The 23829-nt window shown below is 37.4% G+C and overlaps 1 protein-coding gene across 8 annotated transcripts in view; it reads left to right on the forward strand.

The window, feature by feature from the left end:
• Positions 1-23829, forward strand: part of HYDIN (HYDIN axonemal central pair apparatus protein) — a 415179-nt gene that overhangs the window by 115205 nt on the left and 276145 nt on the right. For all 8 annotated transcript variants that reach the window (XR_013552530.1, XM_078438962.1, XM_078438955.1 and 5 more), the window contains one exon: positions 10694-10818. Coding sequence is in view for 7 of the 8 variants with exons in the window: in XM_078438962.1 (XP_078295088.1) it covers positions 10694-10818 (125 nt within the window). In the remaining variant the exon portion in view is untranslated. The remainder of the gene's footprint in view (positions 1-10693; positions 10819-23829) is intronic.

Raw genomic sequence — 23829 nt, forward strand, 5'->3', positions numbered from 1 at the left:
TTCTCGAGTGCACATGGAACATTCTCCAGAATAGATCACATACTGGGTCACAAATCAGCCCTCAACAGGTACAAAAAGATTGAGATCATACCATGCATGTTTTCAGATCACAAGGCTATGAAACTTGAAATCAATCACAAGAAAAAAATTGGAAAGCCCTCAAATATGTGAAGGTTAAAGAACATCGTACTAAAGAATGAATAAGTTAACCAGGAAATTAAAGAAGAATTAAAAAAATAATGGAAGGGAATGAAAATGAAAACATGACAGTCCAAACCCTTTGAGATGCAGCAAAGGCAGTCCTAAGGGGGAAGTATATTGTAATTCAGGCCTATGTCAAGAAGCAATCTAACCTTACACCTAAAGGAGCTAGAAATGGAACAGCAAGTAAAGCCTAAAGCCACCAGAAGAAAGGAAATAATAAAGATTGGAGCATAAATAAATGATATAGGAACAACAACAACAAAACCCCCAGTAGAACAGATCAATGAAACTAAGAGCTGGTTCTTTGAAAGAATAAACAAAATTGATAAACTCCTAGCCAGACTTATCAAAAAGAAAAGAGAAAGGATCCAAATAGAGGAAATCATGAATGAAAGAGGAGAGATCACAACCAACACCAGAGAAATACAAACAATTCTAAGAGAAACAGGAAAAATTATATGCCAACAAACTGGGAAATCTGGAAGAAATTAACAAATTCTGACTCACACTACCAAAAGTGAAAAAGAAGAAATAGAAATTTGAGCAGACCCCTAACCAGCAGAGATTGAATTAGTTATCAAAAATCTCCCAAAAAAACAAGAGTCCTGAGCCAGATAGCTTCCCAGGGGAATTCTACCAGACATTTAAAACAGAGTTAATACCTCTTCTTCTCAGACTGTTCCAAAAAATAGAAATGGAAGGAAAGCTTCATTCTATGAAGCCAGAATTACTTTGATTCCAAAACCAGATAAAGATCCCCCCTAAAAAGGAGAATTACAGGCCAATATCCTTGATGAAACTGGTTGCAAAAATTCTCAGCAAGATACTAGCAAATCAAATTCAACAGTACATTAAAAGAATTATTCACCATGATCAAGTGGGATTTATTCCTGGGCTACAGGGCTGGTTCAATACTTGCAAATCAATCAGTAAAAGATATACCATATTAATGAAAGAAAGGGTAAGAACCACATGATCCTGTCAATAGATGCAGAAAAAGCATTTGACAATATATAGCATCATTTTTTGAAAGAAAGTAGGTACCCTCAAAAAGGAAGATAAAGGCCATATATGAAAGGCTCACAGCTAATATCATCCTCAGTGGGGAAAAACTGAGAACTTTCCTCCTAACATCAGGGATGCAAGCGAGATGTCTACTCTCACCATTGTTGTTCAAGATAGTACCGGAAGTCCTAGCCTCAGGAGTCAGACAACAAAAAGAAATAAAAGGCATCCACATTGGCAAGGAAAAAGTCAAAATTTCACTCTTCACAGACAGTATGGGCTCTACATGGAAAACCTGAAAGACTCCACGAAAAAAATGCTATAACTGATAGGTGAATGCAGCAAAGTCGCAGAATATAAAATTAATGTACAGAAATTGGCTGCATTTCTATACACCAATAATGAAGCAACAGAAAGAGAAATCAAGGAATCAATCCTGTTTACAAGTACACCCCAAACCATAAAATACCTAGGAATAAGCCTAACCAAAGAGGTAAAAGATCTATATCCTGAAAACTATAGAAAGCTTATGAAAGAAATTGAAGAAGACAGAAATGGAAAACCATTCAATATCCATGGATTGGAAGAACAAATATTGTTAAAATGTCCATACTATGCAAAGCAATCTGCACATTCAGTGAAATCCCTATCAAAATAACACCAGCATTCTTCACAGAGTTAGAACTAACAATTCTAAAATTTGTATGGAACCAGTAAAGACCCCGAATAGCCAAAGAACTCCTGAAAAAGAGAAACAAAGCTGGAGGCATCACAATTCTGGACTTCAAGCTGTATTACAAAGCTGTAATCATCAAGACAGTATGGTACTGGCACAAAAACAGACACATAGGTTAATAGAACAGAATAGAGAACTCAGAAATGGACACACAAATGTATGGCCAACTAATCTTTGACAAAGCAGGAAAGGATATCCAATGGAAAAAAGACAGTTTCTTCATCAAATGGTGTTGGGAAAACTGGACAGCAACATGAAGAAGAATGAACCTGGAACACTTACTTACACCATACACAAAAATAAATTCAAAATGGATGGAAGACCTAAATGTAAGATGGGAACCATCAAAATCCTAGAAGAAAAAAATGGGCAACAACCTCTTTGACCTTGGTCATAGCACCTTCTTACTAGACATACCTATGGAGGCAAGGGAAACAAAAGCAAAAATGAACATTGGGACCTCATCAAGATAAAAAACTTCTGCACAGTGAAGGAAACAATCAGCAAAACTAAAAGGCAACCAATGAAATGGAAGAAGATATTTGTAATAGACATATTGGATAAAGAGTTAGTAGTCAAAATCTATAAAGAACTTATCAAAATCAATACCCAAAAACCAAATAATCCAGTGACTAAATGGGCAGAAGACATGAATAGACAGTCTTCCAAAGAAGATACCCAGGTGGCCGACAGACACACGGAAAGATGCTTACTATCACTCATTATCAGGCAAATGCAAATTGAAACCACAATGAGATACTACCTCACACCCTTCAGAATGGCTAAAATTAACAACTCAGGCAACAACAAATATTGGTGAGGATGCGGAGAAAGGGGAACTCTTTTGCACTGTTGGTGGGAATGCAAACTGGTGCAACATCTCTGGAGAACAGTATGAAGTTACCTGAAAAAATAAAAAACAGAACTACCCTACAACCCAGTAATTGAAATACTAGCTATTTATCCAAAGGATACAAAAATGATTCGAAGGAGCACATGCACCTCAATGTTTATAGCAGTGCTATCAACAATACCCAAATTATGGAGAGAGCCCAAATGTCCATCGACTGATGAATGGATAAAGAAAATGTGGTGTGTGTGTTTGTGTGTGTGTGTGTACACACACACAATGGAATATTGCTGGGCATTCAGAGAGAATGAAATCTTGCCATTTGCAACAACATGGATGGAACTGGAGTGTATTATGCTAAGTGAAATAAATCAGTCAGAAAAAGGTAAATATTTGATTTCACTCATATGTGGAATTTAAGAAATGAAACAAATGAAAATAGGGTAAGGGAAGGAAAAATAAGATAAAAACAGACAGGGAGACAAACCCATAAGAGACTCTTAAATATAGAGAACAAACTGCGGGTTGCTGGAGGGGGGTGGCTGTGGGATGGGCTAAAATGGGTGATGGGCATTAAGGAGGGCATTTATTGGGGTTAAGCATTGGATGTTATATGTAAGTGATGAATCACTAAATTTCCTGAAACCAATACTACACTATATGTTAACTAACTTGAATTTAAATAAAACAAACAAACTAAAATGACCAGGGCTTTAAGGTTATTGAGAATCCAGGTCAGACCTAGCATTAGCTCAGTGACTAACTGCCCTGGTTCTTAGCTTCCTCTTTGCTTTTAAATCCTGTAGATTTGCCTTTTTTTAATGCATGCTCAGCTGCACATTTATATAGGTTATATTTTATCTAGTCTTTCTAGGTATTTTCTGGTGGAAGAGCTTTCAGGTTACCTGTTCTGCCATATTGTAGGTGGTAGGGCTGCCATAATGTGGGTGGAAGGCACATCCCTTGGGAGGGGAATTGTGTTTATTGTTCACAGGAGCATCCCAGGAGCATCACTATCTCTGAACAGTTTTATGTAGGTCTAAGTTTATGTCTGGTATCCTATTTTCCTGGTTGAAAAACTACTTTTAATATTTCTCATAGCACAGCTCTATTGGAAATTCTGTTTCGTCTATTTGAAAGAAAGTATTTTGCCTTCATTTTTGAAATGTATTTTCTCTACAGTTTAGAATTCTGGGCTGACAGTTCTGCATAATTTTTTCAGGAGTTTAAAGATGTCATTTCATTGTCTTTTGGCTTACATTTTTCTTAAGAGAACCCTGCCATAAATCTTATCTTTGTTCCTCTGTACATAACTATGTCTTTTTTCTTGGGCTGCCTTTAAGATTTTGTGTTTATATTTGATTTTTAGCAATTTGAATAAGATATGTCTAGATGTGGGTTTTGTTTTTGTCTTTGGTCTTGTTGTTTTAAGGATTTTGTTTTGCTTTTGTTTAGTTTTGGTTTCCATCCTGCATGAGGTTCCAAGGTTCCTAGATCTTTCATTATTTTTGGAAAATCTCAGCCATTATCTCTTCAAACATTTTTTCTGTTCCATTCTTTCTTGCTGTTTCTTCTGCCTGGCGGGAAGTTCTGTCTGCCACAGGTATAACGGTCTGTACCTTTCCCATCTCCCCTGAGGGCGGGTGGATTGTCCATCTTTAGATTTCAGGCTACTTGTTTGCTCTGCAACATCTCCTTTCTGATTGGTTCGAGAAAAGTTGTGATTTTATTGTTTAGCTGGCTTTTCTTCATTGTTGGGGTGGGCAACCTCTTTCTAGCTTTCTGCATCCCAGGTAGAAGCAAGACCCATTGAGCTAATTTATAAATCAACCAGCAAAGGCAAAGGCAAAGTTCTTTTGAAGATTAGTGTCTTTTGACATTGTCCATAAGTGCCTATAGAGCCTTTGCCATCTTGTGAGATTCACAGAGTTCGACTGAAGGAGAAATAAGCAGTTTAACTGGCTCACCATGAGTTAGAAAGCATGAACCTTTTTTTATTTAAAAGGACCTTCCACAACCACGTTCCATAATACACATTAAAAACTCCCTGTTACACTGGCATTTTTCCTGTGAAAAATAAAATCCACTTAAGGTGGAAAACCAGGTGCAGGCAGCATATCTTCCTGGAATGTTTGACTGAATCCTAAAAACTACACATAAATGGAACTTATTATATATCATAGCCATACAAAAGTGAAGCAAAATCACTGCATGGATTTCATAGTGTGAAGTTGCATGACAAGATCTAAAACTTTTCTATCCATATAACTATGAATGCCAATCATCTTCTCCTAATATAGAAATACTTGCAAGGTAAAATGGTAAGTCCACTCAAGGACTAGCTAGTAATCATAACGACATCAGAAACTCTAGTCCAACATTCCCATTTTACAGATGATGGAAATAAGGCCTGATAAGGGAAATGGCTTATCCAAGTTCCCCCAGTAAATTAATAGCAAAAAGCCTAGATCAGAACTAACATGGGCCAGTTCTGCGCTTACTTACCCTCAGATCCACTCCTTGCCCTTCCCAGGCTCTATTCAGTATCTCTGGGCTGTTAGCCTTCCTAGCTGCCTAGGCCAGCTGGATTCCTGTTGGGTTTGACCACTGAGGGGCAAGGGGGAGGGCACTAGAAGGAGATTGCAGGGTAGCAAACAGCCAGGGCATTTCTCCTCCTCCCTCTCAGACTTCAGCAGAGTCCCCAGCAGTGAACCATCTCCTCTCTGGTTCTAATTGTCAGCAGAGCAGCCTGCCGTGGTTTCAACTTCTGCCAGGTCCCCAGGATCTGATAACACTTCCTCCTCTTCTTGTGTCTCCAACCCAGGAGTGGAAATGGCTAACTGCTGTTACTAACCCCTGAGGAATCTCACCATCTTAAGTTGGGCTTCTCATTTCTCTCATCAATCTCTCAAATTCCCTGTTTGCAAATATTTTTGCTTTTCTGCTTAGATATAGTATCTATTCATGATACAGTAATTTCATGTTCTTTCCACAAAATTGTATTTTCCAACCATGCTGTCAATTTTGTGAGCTACCCCAAATCCTTCCAGTAAATCCCTTTTCTGTTTAAGTTAGCCAGAGTTGGTTTCTTTTGTTTTCAACTGAGAACCTTGCTGGCTACAATGAGAAAGGATGTAATTGAACTTGTGGTCACATTGCATTGAATCAGAATCTTGGGGAGATGCCCTGACAAGCATTCCTTCTCAAAAAAGGACAGGTGGTTTTGTTGCCCCCACAGGGGTGAGGACCACTCTTTTCAGTTAATATGATTGCCAATAGACATGGGAGGGAAATGGATATACTGTGAGACTTTGCATTGGAAAAACCTAGGGTCTCCTGTTTGGTCCCGTTTAGAGTCAATACACAGTTAGAAACAGTATCTCATGGGAAATTCTTTAAAAAACAGATCATATTCTTTTTATTGAAATAACGATTTAATTAATGACTAAGTTTATAAATGGTTGGGTTCATATAAATTTTAAAAATAAAACTTTATTTGCCTGTCTGTTGCCCTCATTAGAATATGAGCTTCTCAAATGCAAAGGTTGTATCTAACTCTTTTCATTTGTATTTTCCTAGCATCAAATATAGTGCCTAGAAGAAATAAGTGCTCAATAAATGTTTATAGGATGCCTATCCAGCAGTATATCACAAAGGCAAAGCTACAGCTATAAACCTGTACAATGATTTAAAGTAAAAAAAAAATGCTCCCAGAACTATAAAATAGGCATAATGGTTTTTGTATGAATAAAAGGAGTTGCGATGTACTGTAAAATATACAGAGAACATAAACAATTACTCTTCAACTTTATTACAGATTTGATGTGAAAGTCTAGTAGGTACCAGAATAATTTTGACTCTTAAAGTAAGCTTAATTTTGGAAGGTGCAATAGAAAAGTTTAGGAAGCAATCTCAAAATCTAAAACCTCAGGTTAGGAATCAGCTAATAAGAAAGATTGTCTGAAGAAAACATACTAATATTATATTCCATATTTAATATAACAGAGCCAATCTTGACCTTTTGCTAAAATATTGAATCTAAATTGAACTAAAATATTAGTTTTCAAGAGCAGTTTATAGGGAATTGAACGAAAACTCAAAATCTTTGTTATGTCTCCTGATTTTTCATGAACTCGGGTTCTGTCCCTAATCAAGCACTCAGTATTAATGAGAATATTATATCAAAACCAAACATTTTGGTAGACAGAGCCAGCCTTATGCCCTTGAGAGACAATGCCTTTTACCTCTTAGTTAAGAGCATTTTCTGATACTTGATATTTTCTAGCCAGTTCAGCCTGTCTGCCTGTGGTAAAAATGAAGTACGAAATCGAATTATAGACAATGTTTAAGCACCAGAACTTAACACACTGTACCCAATTAACATCTGATTTATTGAGAAAGCTTAGGCTAAGTAACATTGGTGATCCCAGGTGATTTTTTAACTGCTGAAGAAATTTAATGTAATATAAACCTCACAGTGAGCACAACAGGAAAGTATCTGTTACCTTTGTATAGAATTTGGATTTCTGGAGGTCCTAGAGAGGGGTCTCTTTGTCCATAGAAAATTAGCTTGGGTTTTGCAACTGAGATAATGCTATCCAATTGATTTCAAAACTGTGCCTTTTGCCACCAAGAAATGTTTGAAAAGAAAATGAAAGCACCATGTAGGAAGAAAAATATTAGAAACTAGGGAAGCAAAGATAGAAGAAAATATCACAACATTGTTCCCAAAGTCAGGAAACTGGGCCCAGTTGTCAATTCTTAAGATTCTTACTGATGCCATAAGGAAGGAAAAAACTTTTAAGACTGTGAGATTTATTTTGGATGACTTACCTTCATCTCAGGAAGCAGGGCTTCTTGAGATACTGAAAGGCTGTTCCTTTTTGTTCCACCAAGATGTTATAAAGATTATTTAATGATTACAGATATTTTTATTTCACTCTGAAAGTTGGTTATAATTCAATCTACAACCTCTTCTGAGAGACTTCTGTGAGTACAGAACTGTGTGGGGGGTGAGAGACACAAAGATAAGCCTAACTAGGTGATTTCCATGTTCAGGGATGGTTTGGGTAGGCAGGAAGAACTTGAACTTGAAGGCAACTCCACCACTACCTGGTTGGGCAACTTTGGGCCAGTTGCCTGCCCTTTTGGAGCATCTATTTTCTCATGTCTAAAATGCAATAATAATACCTACTTACTGCAGGTTTTTTCCAGGATTACAAGGTTTGGCATATGTAAGGTGCCCAGTGTAGTGCCCAGTATGGAGTCCATGCTCATGGAAGTTTATTTGCTTTCCCTTTCCTGTCATCTCAAGAGTCTGTAGCTATTGACAGGGTCAGGCATGAAAACTAACTGTCGTACAAGCTGAACTGAAGTAAGAAGTGAAAAGAAAGTCACAGCTCTGAGAGGAAAGAGACTTTGTTAACAAGACAGAGAATCAGGGAAGAGTCTATCTAAGAGGTGGCTTTGAGTCTGAGCAATTTTAAGTGGCTTTGGGAGAAGTATGACCTGTGGAAAATGGTAAGTACTCTTGTGTGACCTTAGTGGTCTGTGTAGAGGGCACAGTCTAGTTGGAAGAGGGAGGTGGTGCAGTGCTAGGTGAGGTTCAAGTGTAGAGAGCAGAGCCCTCTCACCCTGTCCCTCCCCATTCTGACTTGGAATGTGACAGATGTTTGGGACATTCGGACAGATGTATGTGTTTAATAAGAATGCAAAATGTAGTTGGGAGCAGATTGCATGGGACCTCAAATGCCTAGGACTTTGAACTTGATTACATAGATTATGAGGACCACTGAAGGTGTTTGAACAAAGATGAATGTGTTACTACCTGTGTATGTTTTTTACAGTATCCCTAGAGCAGTGTGAAGGATTGAGAGGAGAATAATAAGACCTTGAACTCATCTAAACAGCCAAGATCATCCTCAGGCCATCTCCCATCTAGAGGCTGCCAGTGAGAGAGATAACATAAATAATAATAAACACTTGTTTAGCACTTCCTATGTGCCAGGCATTGTTTTAAGCTCTTCACCTGTCCCAGCTCCTTTAGTCCTCCCTACAGCCCTATGAAGTAGGTGCTGTCGTCACCCCCATAGAGACAAAATGTTCAGTGACTTGCTGTAAGGTCATGGCAGAGCTGGATTTTGAACTTCTTAGGTGGCTTCATGCTAAGGACCACTACTGCATAGATCCTCGACAGAAATGCCCGGAGTTTGCTGGAGGATTGGTACTGTAGGTGTGGGAAAATCACATAGGCATGGGAAGATAAAGAAGTGAAAGTAGAGGGAGATCCAAGTCGAGAGCCCCAGAGGAAATAAACAGTTGCCCGTGGTAGGAAGCACTGAACATCTTGCAATGATGATCACAGGTACCACCACGTGCTACCCTAGTCACAGCTATCTCCTCACCGAAGAAAGTTCAGGTTTTCTGACATTAAATTCATTATCTAAGGAAAGATTTAAGGGATGAAACTAAAAAATGGTTGTGATGGAAGTAAATAATCAGAAGCAGCTTAGCCTGCCAGATACATTGTACAACGCATTACTTTGAAAAACTAGCAATTTAGAGAAGTGAAATGGACCATGAAAATAATTAAATGGGCTGGGTTTTTTTATTGAAAAGGAAGAATGCTGTAAGTTATTTAAGGTACTTCATGGTCAGATCCAGCTTCTCTCTTAACACTTCCAGGGAAATTAGATGAAACTATTTCCTGTTCCCAAATCTACCCTATCACTCCATAATGTCTACATGCCCAAATTCTATTTTCCACACAGGACTTGTCCCCAGTTTGCCTTTTTAAAAAAAAAAATTTTTTTTTTAATGTTTATTTATTTTTGACACAGAGAGACAGAACATGAATGGGGGTGGGCAGGGGAGGGGGGTGGGAAGAGAGAGAGGGAGACACAGAATCTGAAGCAGGCTCCAGGCTCTGAGCTTCAGCACAGAGCCTGACCTGGGGCTCGAACTCATGAACCATGACATCATGACCTGAGCTGAAGTCGGACGCGTAACCGACTGAGCCACCCAGGCACCCCCCAGTTTGCCTTTCTAAATGTTCTCCACCCTTCTCCAGCTTGCTGTCCCCCAGAGGGCTGACCTGTATGGCTTAGGTCAGCAGACTCCCAAGGCTTTGGCTTCTAGTTCGGTTCAGCCAGTAGGGGTCCCAGCAGGTGATGAGACAGGAGGATGTGAGGTCAGGACAGTTTCTCCCCTAGTGTCTTCTCTGTGAGGCCACCTGGGCTGTCTGTCTTGACTGAAGCTCTTTGCTCCTCATAAGGCAGCATTCTCAAGTAGGACTCTTGTGGGCTTCAAAACCACCGCTGCTCCTTGGCTCTTTGGGCCTAGAGGTCATAAAGGCTTTACTGTTTATAGCCCTGGGGGATTGTATCATCTTTTGTAGTTCCTGTATATCCCTAAGCCCCTTTTCAATAGACCCCTTGTTAAACTGCCCTCAAATTATCTTCCTGTGATTGTGTGATCTTTTGGGACTCTGATATATTTTTCCATTATGAAAACTTCACTGAACTGTCACAAAACTTGATTTCTATCCCTTTGAACGTACTTTTCTGTTGCAGCTTACAGTATTTGCATACATGTTTTAAGTCTGACCACTGGAATCACTCAATGAATGCTAAAAGAATGGCTGAAAGGCAAGGACACAAACAAGAATATTATGATACCGTTTAAATTTCTCTTAGACTTGTTGATCTGTTACTGCTATTTTAACCTTAAAACCAAAATCTTTCACATTAGAGGGTAAAGTATACTGTCCTTCTGATTCATTCAGTTGGGGCGGGGGGTCTGAGCTGTCTACAGAACCACAAGTCCTGTCTCTATCTTCTCCTCCTCCTCTCACACGTGTCAGGATGTGTTCTGATGGTGCGTCTTCATGTGTGCTGCAGGCCTTTCTCCGTAGAGCCACCTGTTGGAACTCTTAATGTGGGAGAGTCCATGCAACTGGAAGTGGACTTTGAGCCACAGACTGTGGGCAATCACAGCAAAAGACTTATTGTGCATTATGACACAGGTATGTGTTATTCTTTGTCCAAAGTTCTACATGTTAAGAAAGGTCAAGTGGAAAATATGGTGAAGCAGAGTAGCAGGTGGTTATTTTGGCTGCATTAGAGTAAGCTAAGAGCCACAAGGTAAAGAACCGAAGAATGAATGTCTCCAGCAGAAATAATGTTGATCCAGATAGAGGTCCCACCTGACTGGTTTCTCCAGTGCTTGAAAGCCTGAGAAATACAGAGCTCTGGAAGGAAAGTATACCCTGCAGTCACACAGATAGTTTAAGGTTATTTATGTGTACATGGAACTTGAAGGTAAATTAATACCATGTTTTCCATTTGATTTATTACTGCATTTGTCTAACATCATAAAAATGTGAACTCCAATTCAGAATGTTCTTGTGTGTACCCACTAGTCTATGTAAGGCCCAGCTGCTTTAATTCTTGGAATGTGCAAGTATCTTACTTAATGTCTTACTTAAATGTAGTACTGTGTCTACTGCCACTAGCATTTTTTGAAGGCCACAGTCTGTATAATCATGAAAATTATACAATTGTTTTTGCTAATATTTAATTTATGGTTGTGTGGACTGCATGTACGTTATGCAAGTCCCCAAAGTTGGTTTTCAAATTAATATTTTACCATTGCCATTTATTATTTCATGATTTTTCTCATTTTCCTCTCACTTCTTCTTTAACCATTCATGTTTATTGACCCAGATTGTCTGCATCAGAAGGCCACTGTAGGCAGAAAACACAAGGGCACAGCCAGGGAAAGAGTAACAAATGACATGCAGTTCACAGTTCAGACTTTCTGGCTTTGTGGATGCATATCTGAGCGGGACGTTCGAGTCCTTGCCTATGGACCTGTGGTTAAGCAGTCCAAGTTCCACATTGCCTGGCATAACAGCGACACATACCCAGTGGTACCATCCACGTATCTTATCTTTTAGTGTAGGACAGAATTCCCTGGCTGCTCTCAAGACAAACGTGATCTGAACCAGCTTAAGCAAAAAGGGGAAAGCTTTGGCCCATGTAATACAAGAGAGGAGGGTAAAAAGCACAGTTTATAACACAGCAGGGACATCCATTTTTCCGAAGTAGTTGTGTCATTTTACACTCCCGCCAACAAAGTGTGTGACTTCCAATTGCTTCACATCCTTGCCAATAAAGTGTTCTTTTTTTTTTCCCTCCTGCTACCACATAGTGTTGTCTTGATCATTTTAGACATGCAAGTAGTGTCAAGGTAGGTCCTCTAGTGGTTTTAATTTTCATCTGATTAATGATGTTGAGCACCTTTTCCTGTGCTTTCTGGCCATTCATATATCTTTTTTAATGAAGTGTCTGTTGAAGTCTTGCTCATTTTTTATTGAGTTGTTTTTCTTTTATTATTAATTTGTAAGAGTACTTTATAACTTGATATTCTCAGTACTAACCATTTGTCAGATATATGTGCCGTTAATATATTCTTCCAGTCCGTAGCTTGCCTTTTCATTCCCTTCATGTTTCTTGATTAGCAGAAATTTTTAACGTTGATAAAGTCAGCATTCCCAATGATATTCCTTTAGGATGAATGCTTTTTGCCTTCTTGCTAAGAAATGATTATCTTCTCCAAGATCACAAACATAGTCTCCTATGTTTACTTTTAGAGGGTAATAGTTGTAGCTTCAGTGTTTAGGTTGATGGGTGATCTTTGAATTCATATATGTATATGTGTGAGGTAGGGGCTGTGTTTAATTTTTGTTCCCCATACAGATTATTGGCTCTTCTCCCTTTTATTATCTTGTTCTGGAATTCCAATTAGTTACTCTATTGTTCTGTTTCTATTACTACTTTACTATTTATTCCTTTTAACCTTTATTTTATGTTTTCCATCTCTTTGACTCTGTAGCACTTCTCTGGATACTTTCTTCTCCATTCACTAATTCCCTCTTCCATGAAGTCTCATCTGCTGAGGTTTTTTGTTTTTTTGGGTTTTTTTTCAATGTTTATTTGTTTTTGAGAGAGAGAGAGAGAGCAAGCGAGCAGGAGGAGGGCAGAGGGAGAGAGGGAGAGGGAGACACAGAATCTGAAGTAGGCTCCAGTCTTTGAGCTGTCAGCATAGAGCCTGACGCAGGGCTCAAACCCATGAACTGTGAGATCATGCCTGAGCCGGAGTTGGACGCTTAACCGACTGAGCCGCCCAGGCACCCCTCATCTGCCGAATTTTAATTTTTCCACTCTTGCATGTATTTTGCTTTCTGAAATTTTATTTGGTTCTTGATTAAATCTGTTCTTAAATCTGATTTCTCTCTACTCTTTCATTTTTCAAGTTTCCCTTTTATTTCTTAAATATGTTAAACATCGTTATTTTCGTTCTGCATCTCATCACTTAAATATATTATATCTGCTTATTTATTTATTTAGTTTCTGTTTATTGTTTATGATGGTTTTCAACCACAGTATCTATAGAGGAGGAAAAACATATTTTTCCTCCACCCTTCTAGGCTTTTGGGTGGGGCCCTGTAACAAAGACAGATCAAGAAGAGAAAAGCATACACTTATTTAATATAAGTTTTCCTTTGATGCAGGCAGGCTGAGTCTGGGGACCCAGAGGGGTCCTGCAGGAGCAGCCAGGAGGGTCCTCGGCTTCATGTAGGAGGGAAATCAAACATGAGCCCACAGGAAATAAGAGCAGAATTTATTGAACATATAGAGAGCTCAGATACAGACACAGCATTCGACAAACTCAGAAAGGGAAGGAGGGGGTCTTGTCTTTGTTCGGATTCTGGTATACGTGTCCCCTCAGGCATCCAGGAACTGGTTAGAAGACCAAGGCCCAGGTGTTATTCTTGGAGCCAGGGAACCTTGGCATCAAGATGTATAGAGCCTTGGTCTGGAATGCACATATGCTGGCTTCCTCAGGTCCTTCTCACCTGGCCCTTCCTTAGATATCATCTATTCTAGAGGAATCATGAACTCCTTGTCCCTTACCAGGAGGGCATTCTGAGGCATGTGTAAAGTGGGCTGGGGTTGCATGTGCTGGCAAGAACAGAAAGCAGGAAGAAGAACAAAAGCTGATTTTTATGGGGTCCTTCCATTTCCCCATCTCACCTTGGCATGGGAGCTTTCAGAAAGAAATGAAGACCTTAAAGAAGTAGTTAAACCTGGGTATTTTTTTGCTAGGTTTGATGAAGAGTAGAGTTGTGGAAAAATGTGTTAGGACCAAAACGGGTATGAGCTAAGTGTAAACTTGGGACAACAACTTCCTCTCAATGTCCCTCTGTCTCCAGACAAGTCTGCTCCTTTCATCCAAGTACAGGAGGGTACTTCTCACATGTGGGTCTTACGGCCTGCTTCAGTGGAAGATCAGAAAATCCTTTCTTATCTGCCGTTTCTCGGATTCCTTCCACTTGAAATAGGATGCCAAGGTGTGCCATATTTTGGGACAGTGTGTGCTGAACCCCATCATACCTCCTGCCCTTTTGTGTTTTGTAAATTCTGGATTTAGCATCCCCACTTCAGTCAGGCCCTCGACTTTATCTGCCATCATATGCACACAATGCAGTAGTTAAAGGAGAGGCTCAAGGGTTAACAGAAGCCATTACCACAAAAGACAGCCTTGGTACTACATTATTTCCTACAATTCTTCACCTCACTTTGATGTTCTTATTATCCTATAGGGTTAGGGATCAATTTTAAAGTAGTTTAAAAAGTATTTTGTTGAGAAGTTTGGTTATTTCAAACCTCAGTTTAATTTGCTGGTAAAATTGACTCCAATTTATGTCTTTTTTCACATCGTTCAGCATTATTTATTTCCTACTATTCTGTAATCCTCTCCATATATCATATTATAAACACGGTTTATCCCTTCATGTATTTACGTTTTCTCTAGTTTTTCTCAACAGTTTTCTGGGTAGAAGTCTCAAACACTGTGGTTAGATTTATTCCTATACATTCAATATTTTGTATGTTTGTGTAAGTGATTTTTTAATTACATTTTTATTGAGGTATAATTTAGGCACAATAAGATGCACAGATGTTCACTGTACAGTTTGATGAGTTTTTTCACGGGTAAATACCTGTGTAACCACCACTCCCTGTGAGACAGAATATCCACAGCTTCCAAGAGTGCCTCATGCCCTCTCCAATCAGTCTCTCCATCCCCATCCTAGACATTTGGGGTCCTGTCACTCCATATTAGTATTGCTTGTTCTTGGACTTCAAATAAATGTGCTCACATAGCACATCCTCTTTTGTGTCTGGTTTCTTTCACTCAACATAATGTCTTTGACATTTATGCATGTTGTTGCGTGTATCAGAAATTCCCTATTTGCTCCTGAGAAGCATTCCACTGTACAGTTATACATAGTTCATTCATTTTCCTGTTAGTGTAACTTTAGACCATTTGAAGTTTGGGGCGATTATGAACAAAGCTTTAATAACAATTCTTGTACGAGTTGTATGTGTGCGTATGTTTTTACTTTGCTCAGGTCAATGTTTAGGAGTGGAGCTGCTGGGTCCTAGAGTAGGTATACGCTTAACTGCTTAACTTTCTGCGAAACTTCCAAGCAGTTTCCTAAAGTGGTTGAAGCATTTTCCATACCCCAACCCGCCCCCACCCCAACACTGGCAGTGGATGAGGGCTCCAGTTACTCCACATTCTCATCAACTCTTCGTCATTGTCAGTCTTTTATTTTTAGTCATCCTACTGGGTATGAAGTTATCACCAGCCAAATGTCAGCAAAAGCCTATGTATTTCATTTTTAATTGGCATTTCTGTATATGACTAATAATGTCGAGTGCCTTTTCATGTGCTTTGGACCTTTTTATGTTTTCTGTTTTCATGTGTATTCAGATTTTTTTGCCTATTCTTTATGGGGTTGTTTGTCCTTTTGCTTTTGACTTGTAGTTTTTAAAAATATATTCTCAATATAAGTCTTTCAGAAATAATTATTGTGAATATCTCCTCACAGTGGATTATTTTTCTAATTTTCTTAATGGTGTTTTTTCATTAGCAAAATAATTTAATTTTTATGAAGTACACTTTATCATTTTTTCCTCTTATAGATAGTATGGTATTTTTCTTCTAATTTTATTTTCTTAATTTTGGAGGGTATATCAAAAAAGGAGTTGACTTTTGTATATCGGTCTTTTATGTCTTCTCACCCTGATAAATTAACTTCCTGACTCAGTTTATCTGTAGATGATTTTAGATTTTGTATATATACAATCAGGTCATCTGCAAATAATGATAATTTTATTCTTTTTCAATCCTTAAACCTTTTATTTCTTTTTCTTTCTTGCAGAGCTAGGCCTTTACCACAGCGTTCAATAGTAATGATGATGGCAAACATCCTTCTCTTGCTCTCAGTCTCAGAGGGGAAATACTCAGTGTTTCATCATTTAGTATGATGCTTTTGGTGGGCACTTTATCAGATTAAGAAAATTCCTTTCTATCTCTAGGTTTCTAAGACCTTTAATTTTGAACAGGTATTGACTTTCATCCATTACTTCCGTATTTTTTGAGATGATCATATATGATTTCACCTTTTCATGTAATGGCTTTGTCTTTAATCTGAAAAAACAAATTGGTCTCATAAAACAAGTAGGGAATTATACTACTTTTTTTATTCTCTGGAAGGGTTTTGTTGTCATTTCTAATATTCATGTTATTTTTTCTTTAAGTGATTGAAAAATTCATTTTTCAATCTATCTGGGCCTGGAGACTTTTTTTTGTATGAAGGTTGTAAGTTATTCAGTTATTCAACTTATTTAGTACACTTAGATTTACTCAGATGTCTCTCTTTTTTTTTTCTTGTATAATTTTTGGTAAACTTTTTCAAGGAATCTTTGCATTTAATCTAAAAATTTTAATTTGTTGACATAAAGTTTATCATAATAACCCCAAACTTTGTAATGTCTGTAGGATCTATAGTGATGTCTCCTCTTTCATTACCGGTATTGGTAATTTCTGCCTTTTCTCCCTTCTTTCTTTCTTTCTTTCTTTCTTTCTTTCTTTCTTTCTTTCTTTCTTTTTCTTTCTTCTTTCATGAATTTCAACAAAAGCCTTTGTGTTGTTAGTGTTGCTACTGGATGAAAGTGAAAAGTATGAGTGTTAATAAATTCAGTCACTGATACATTTCTTCCACCTGGATCTCTGTATCTTTGTGAGTATCATTTTTGTTAATGTCAAACCCTAAAATTAAGTATTGGAAAAAATGTGGCCTTAGAATCATGTTTTGATACTATATCACAAGAATGAAGTGTAGTCAATCTTTTGTTGGTAAACACATCAAATAAGTTATCTTTAAGATATTATTCATGTTTAACTCATCTTTTTAAATATTTTGGGTCATACTTTTTTAAATGTGTATTTATTTTTGAGAGAGAGAGTGCAAGCAGGGGAGGGGCAGAGAAAGAGGGAGACACAGAATCCGAAGCAGACTCCAGGCTCTGAGCTGTCAGCACAAAGCCCGACGTGGGGCTTGAACTCATGAACTGTGAGATCATAACCTGAGCCAAAGTCAGACACTAAAGTGACTCAGCCACCCAACTGCCCCTGAGTCATATTTTTAATACATTTCACATATGCGTACTCTAGTATATTATGTATAGTATATATATAATTTATAAACAAATAAGTACACATGGTAGGAGTATAATGTCAAAAAATTTTGTTTGGTTGGGTTTTGAGGCTAACAGCTTAGAGTGCTCATAGATCAATAGAATCAAAGCTTGAGAGAAGATCTAACTAATAATCAAATCCAGTTCTTAGATTTTACAAATGAAAAACTGAAGCTTTAAGAAATTAAGTGGCTTGCCCAACGTTGCATATGGAGCCAGAAGCACTATTAGAACCCAGGCTCAAACTCTAACCTCCTGTGCGGTGATTTCTCCACCAGAGTGGGTCATCTCTCTAATCTGTTGTATCACTCCCTGTGCATTTTTTACTCCCTTAATCCATTGACTTTGAAATGCAGCTGCTTTCTCTCAGTGGCCCTCAATCTGGATTTTACTTTTAGGTAAGTATTTGGATTGGCACCCATACTTACATTTGTAGTCCTGTGCTAAAGGAAATGAATATCTGTGTACTAAAATTTAATCACTGTGGCAAAGTTTATTTCCACACTGTGAGGTTTCTTGTAGACTTTGGTTCACAAATGAAGGCATTTTCTAAAGATTACGGATAGAAGTAGGTAAACTATCTTGTAGCATTTTTCTTTACATGAAATGAACAGCTAATAAGAATATGCTTTCATCATTATTGTGGGTTATCAATGACCAGAACCTATAACCTTTCATTAGTGAAAAACAGTAATGACTGCCTAAACACAATTAATTAATCATGGAGCTTTTCCAAGCAGCTATGATCATTGCCTTCTCTTTTCACTAAATAAGCATCTGATTGAACTTTCTGCAGCTGTTTAAGTATGAATTGATTTGAGGAGGGACATTTAGCATGGATTTTTTTCACACTTCCCCAAACAATATTCCAGAAGGAGGAGCATTGATAATCCTCAGTGGGAAGTACTCAATCACATTTCTCACAGTTGTGTTTATGCCCTTCAGTCGCTTGCCCTCCATTCTTGATTAAACAGCTAGGAGATTTTGCTTTTTTAGCAATCAGAGTTTGAACCAGTGCTCTAGCCATTAACAAGGTTGAGTGTAAATTTCACCGCAATCTAATATTTTACTTATCAGCGATACCTGACCCAGAACTCTTCCCTCCTTTCTTATGCATATGCTCTTCTGTGGTAAAACCAAGTTGTTTAGGGAATTGATTTTAGCCCAGAAATGATTTAGTTACCTTTTTATTATGGTCTAAAACAGAGGAGCTAAAGTAACTTCATACCTTTTATAAACTAATTCCTCCTGAAGAGATTAAGAACACAGTTACTCAAGGGGTGCCTGGCTGGCCCAGTTGGTGGAGTGTGCGACTCTTGATCTCAAGATTGTGAGTTCAAGCCCCATGTTGGGTGTAGAGATTACTTAAAAATAAAATCTTCAAAAAAATAAAACAACAACTACTCAAGACTACATTTTTAACAAAATAAAACAGAAACAGAAACAAAAAAACAGAACAGTTGAGTAAACTAGTTCTATCATTTCAATAAAACTGAGAAGTGAAAATATTATTTGATTAATAAAAGACAAGCAAATGGTAATTGCTTAAATTTTGCACTTTGAACTGGATGTTGAGAAACTTTATATAATCTAAGGGTTCATGGAGATATTAGTATTCAGACAGGCTTTAAGAAAAAAGACATTCTTATTAAACCTTTGGTTACTTGAATGAACCCCCGAAGTAGGACCATAGCACTGTTTTTTATTCAATCCCTGGTGAGGTTGCTGTCACCTTAAAGGTGACATTAACCACTGGCATAATCAGGAAATAGAGCTGATGCACTTACTCAGCATTTTAAAAGTATTATGTCTCTTACTGAAGAGGAGCTATTTCAATTCAGATGTCAGAAGTTGGCAAAAAGGCTCCTTTCCCCAAAGGCATGATAATGTATTATTATTAAAGATACAAGTAATCATAATATTAGTACTTCACAGGACAGCTTTACAGTCATTTTATATTTTACTCTAATAAACCACAAAGAAGTTCTTTTTTTTTTCTCCTAAAGGTCAATAAAGGAATACCAAAATACAACATAGTAAGTAATTGAGTGCAATATGTTATCTTACAGTTGAAACTACTAAGTAATATGTATCTGAGCATACCTATGCAGGCTTGGCTGCATAAGCTTTGTTTCAATTGTGTGGTTATTATAGTTAATTGTAAGTGTGTGCTGTTATAATTAGAAAACCTAGCAGAACATAGTTATTACAAAAGAGTAAATGTTGTAACGTGGTTTCAGAAGCAATGGAAACATTCCTTGACCTAGTTTTCTTTTCTTCATTTCTTATTCCATAGCTGAGGATAGGGAATAGCAGAAGTTTGGACACACTGATGGTTGGAGATTGTTAGGAAGGTGGAATGAGGTTTCTGTAAATTACATAGCAAGTGAAGACTCAAGTCATTAGGTGTTTGTATTTAAAGGGACATTAGAGGACTTTTCTTAACTCCATTTATTTTATTAAAAAAAATTTTAATTGATGTATAGTTGACATACAACATAGTAGTTTCGGGTGTACAACATGGTGACTGGACATTTATATACATTACAAATTGTTTGCCATGGTAAGTATAGTTGCCATCTGTCACCATACAAAATTACTGCAGTATTACTGACTGTATTCCCTATTCTCTACTTTTCATCCCTGTGATAATTTTATAACTGAAAATTTGTACCTCTTAATACCCTTCATTTACTTCATCTTGCCCCCCACTTCCCTCCCCTCTGGCAGCCACCATATTGTTCTTTGTGTTTATTTAACTCCCTTTATTTTAATGATGAGTAAACTAAGGCCCAGAGACATTAAATGACCGTATACCCACAATGGAATACTACGTGGCAATGAGAAAGAATGAAATATGGCCTTTTGTAGCAACGTGGATGGAACTGGAGAGTGTGATGCTAAGTGAAATAAGCCATACAGAGAAAGACAGATACCATATGGTTTCACTCTTATGTGGATCCTGAGAAACTTAACAGAAACCCATGGGGGAGGGGAAGGAAAAAAAAAAGAGGTTAGAGTGGGAGAGAGCCAAAGCATAAGAGACTCTTAAAAACTGAGAACAAACTGAGGGTTGATGGGGGGTGGGAGGGAGGGGAGGGTGGGTGATGGGTAGTGAGGAGGGCACCTTTTGGGATGAGCACTGGGTGTTATATGGAAACCAATTTGACAATAAATTTCATATATTAAAAAAAAATAAAAAAATAAAAAAAATAAATGACCGTATACCTAAGTAAAGCTGGAACTTGAACCCAGGTCTTTGGCACCCTCTGAGGCCAGCATACTTTCTCAGTCGTACACTACCTTCCATATAGATGGGGAATACTGCCTTTGCATTGCCGCGATGTGCTGGGTAAGCTCAGTCAAGTCTAGTAAGTTGTTTCCTGAGCCCTTCAGAGAATGAGCACTTCTGATGAAGTTTGATTTAGCAATTCACTTGCATGGTGAATTTGACCCTGCTGTGATGAAGAGATGAGAAACACCCTTTCCATCAACCTGCTAGTTGCTAGAGAATTTATGGCTCCACTCATACATTTTATTTATTACCCTCTGTTGTCTGAAAGTACTGAAACCACAGTATGAAATGTATTGTGTATATAGCTGGCTTCATATTTTTTTTTTTGTAAAATTAATTTTGTTCTTTTTTTTTTTGTTCTTTTTTGTTTGTTTGTTTGATAGTAGCAAAATGTAATGGCAAGATGTAATGAGACTTCCACAAAACATATTTTTACTAAGACATAATAAATGACCGTGGTTAACCTCATCTACAATGATTACAACGTTCAACCCCAGAAACTAAAAAGGAAGCAAAGTGGGAACAGGCCTTCCAAGGAGACACAAAAATTCCAATGCTGCCAACAGCAACCTTATCCATTCTCACAGGCATAATATTCCTTTCATCCTATCTGTTTTCTCAGTAGCTTGGGATTGGGAACACTTTCTAAGGTTGTAGAAATAAGACAGGAGTTATTGCTTCCTTTAATTTGTGGATCTGATGATTTGGGGAAGATAGATTGAAAAAAAATCAATATTAGATGGTTTTCAAAAAGAGTATAATGGCTCTTGCTATATTTCTGGAAAACAGTTTTGCTGTGATCAATTCAAATTGATGACATTAGTCCCTCTGACCCTAGATTTGTATGAAATAAGTAAGCCCTTGGATCTTTCCCCTTGATTAGATTTTAAGCAATGAAATAACTTCAAATAACTTCAGAAGCACAGAAATAATAAAAAGAACAGCCATTATATTTAACACATCTCAACATTTTGCTATACACATTTCTTTCAGATGTTTTATGGAAAACTAAACTGATAATAGATTTGAAGTTCTCTCATTATTCTTTCCTGATCTAATTCCCATGGCTTGGTCCTCAGAGGAACTGTATTGGGTACATTTTAATGCTATTTTTACATATTTATCCATAAATAATGTATCTATTGTCTTGAGTAGTTTTAAGCTTCACATAAGTGATATCATACTGTATATACCATTTCCCGACTTGACTTTTTCATTCAACCTTATGTTTTAAATATCTAAACACATAGATACAAATAGCTGTGATTCATTTTAACACCATGAACATGCTATAATCTACCTGTTCTCCAACTGAATATTAGTATGTTCTTCCCAGTTTTTTGCTATTACAAACAGTGCCACAGTGAGTATCTCTGTATATGTCTTGTGCAGCTGGATGAGATTGTCTTTAGGAAGTGCAATTGCAGAGTTATACAGCAAGTATGTCTTGAGCTTTATTGGAAACTAAGTTGGTTAGTCAGGTGGTTGTACCAGTTTGTATTTTCATCAGCATTATATGGAAATTCTTGTTTTTTCCACACCACTGCCAATAGAGTACCAAGCAGCATTTCAAACTGTTTGAATTTTGTTAATCTAATTGTTACAAAATAGTATTTTAGTGTATATTTCTCTCATTACTATTGCTATCTGACAGCTTTACATGTTTTCTGAAGGCCCTATAATACTTCCTTACATTAAAGTTTTGGATGAGTAATGTATTCATGTGTTCAAAAATCAAAAGTTTATATTGCAAGGTGTCATTTCTACTTTACCTCATTCATCCCACACAGCTCTAATTTTATTCCAGTGTTTTTATGCAAATAGATGCAAACATGAATGCATATTCTTAATTTCCCTCCTTACATAAAAACAGCACACTATGAATTGTTCTAAACCTTACTTTTTTTCACTTAATCATATACCCTGGAGATCTTTCCATATCACCTTTTTTAATTTTATTTTTTATTTTTTAAAATTTACTTCCAAATTATTTAGCATATAGCGCAACAATGATTTCAGGAGTAGATTCCTTAGCGCCCCTTACCCGTTTAGCCCATTCCCCCTCCCACAACCCCTCCAGTCACCCTCTGTTTGTTCTCTACATTTATGAGTCTCTTCTGTTTTGTCCCCCTTCCTGTTTTTATATTAATTTTGTTTCCCTTCCCTTATGTTCATCTGTTTTGTCTCTTCAAGTCCTCATATGAGTGAAGTCATATGATATCTGTCTTTCTCTGACTAATTTCACTTAGCATAATACCCTCCAGTTCCATCCACATAGTTGCAAATGGCAAGATTTCATTCTTTTTGATTGCCGAGTAACACTCCATTATACACACACACACACACACACACACACACTACATCTTTATCCATTTATCCATCGATGGACATTTGGGCTCTTTCCATACTTTGGCTATTGTTGATAGTGTTGCTATAAACATGGGGGTGCATGTGTCCCTGCGAAACAGCACACCTGTATCCCGTGGATAAATGCCTAGTAGTGCAATTGCTGGGTCATAGGGTAGTTCTATTTTTAGTTTTTTAAGGAACCTCCATATTGCTTTCCAGAGTGGCTGCACCAGCTTGCATTCCCAGTGGTACAAATACTTTAACCACTTTTTTCTTTTGTTTTTACTTAAAATTTTTGCACCATGAAAAATTTCTTTTTTCATTTTTATGTAATAAAATTTCTTAATATGTTTTAGAGGAATCTGGATTTTGAGACATGGTTAGAAAACTTCCCCCTGTAAAGTTACAAATACTGTGTATTGTTCTACTTTTATGGTTTCACGTTGAACACTTAAATATTTTATTCATTTGACATCTATTCTATTGTTAGATGTAGGATATGTTTCTTCCTATGGTTACCAAGTTGTCCCAAAAGCACTTTTTTTTTTTTTTTTTTTTTTTTACAAAAAGCTTATTGTTACACCAATGATTTGAGATGCTGACTTTGTAATATAATACACTCCAACATGTATTTGGGCCTATTTTAACTTTTAATTCTATTCCCTTGATCTGTTTCTTAATGCCATTTTATTTATTTTTTTTTTAAATTTTTTTAACGTTTTATTTATTTTTGAGACAGAGAGAGACAGAGCATGAACGGGGGAGGGGCAGAGAGAGAGGG

Source organism: Panthera onca, chromosome E2 (assembly GCF_046562875.1).
Source record: "Panthera onca isolate mPanOnc1 chromosome E2, mPanOnc1 haplotype 2, whole genome shotgun sequence".
NCBI lineage: Eukaryota > Metazoa > Chordata > Mammalia > Carnivora > Felidae > Panthera > Panthera onca.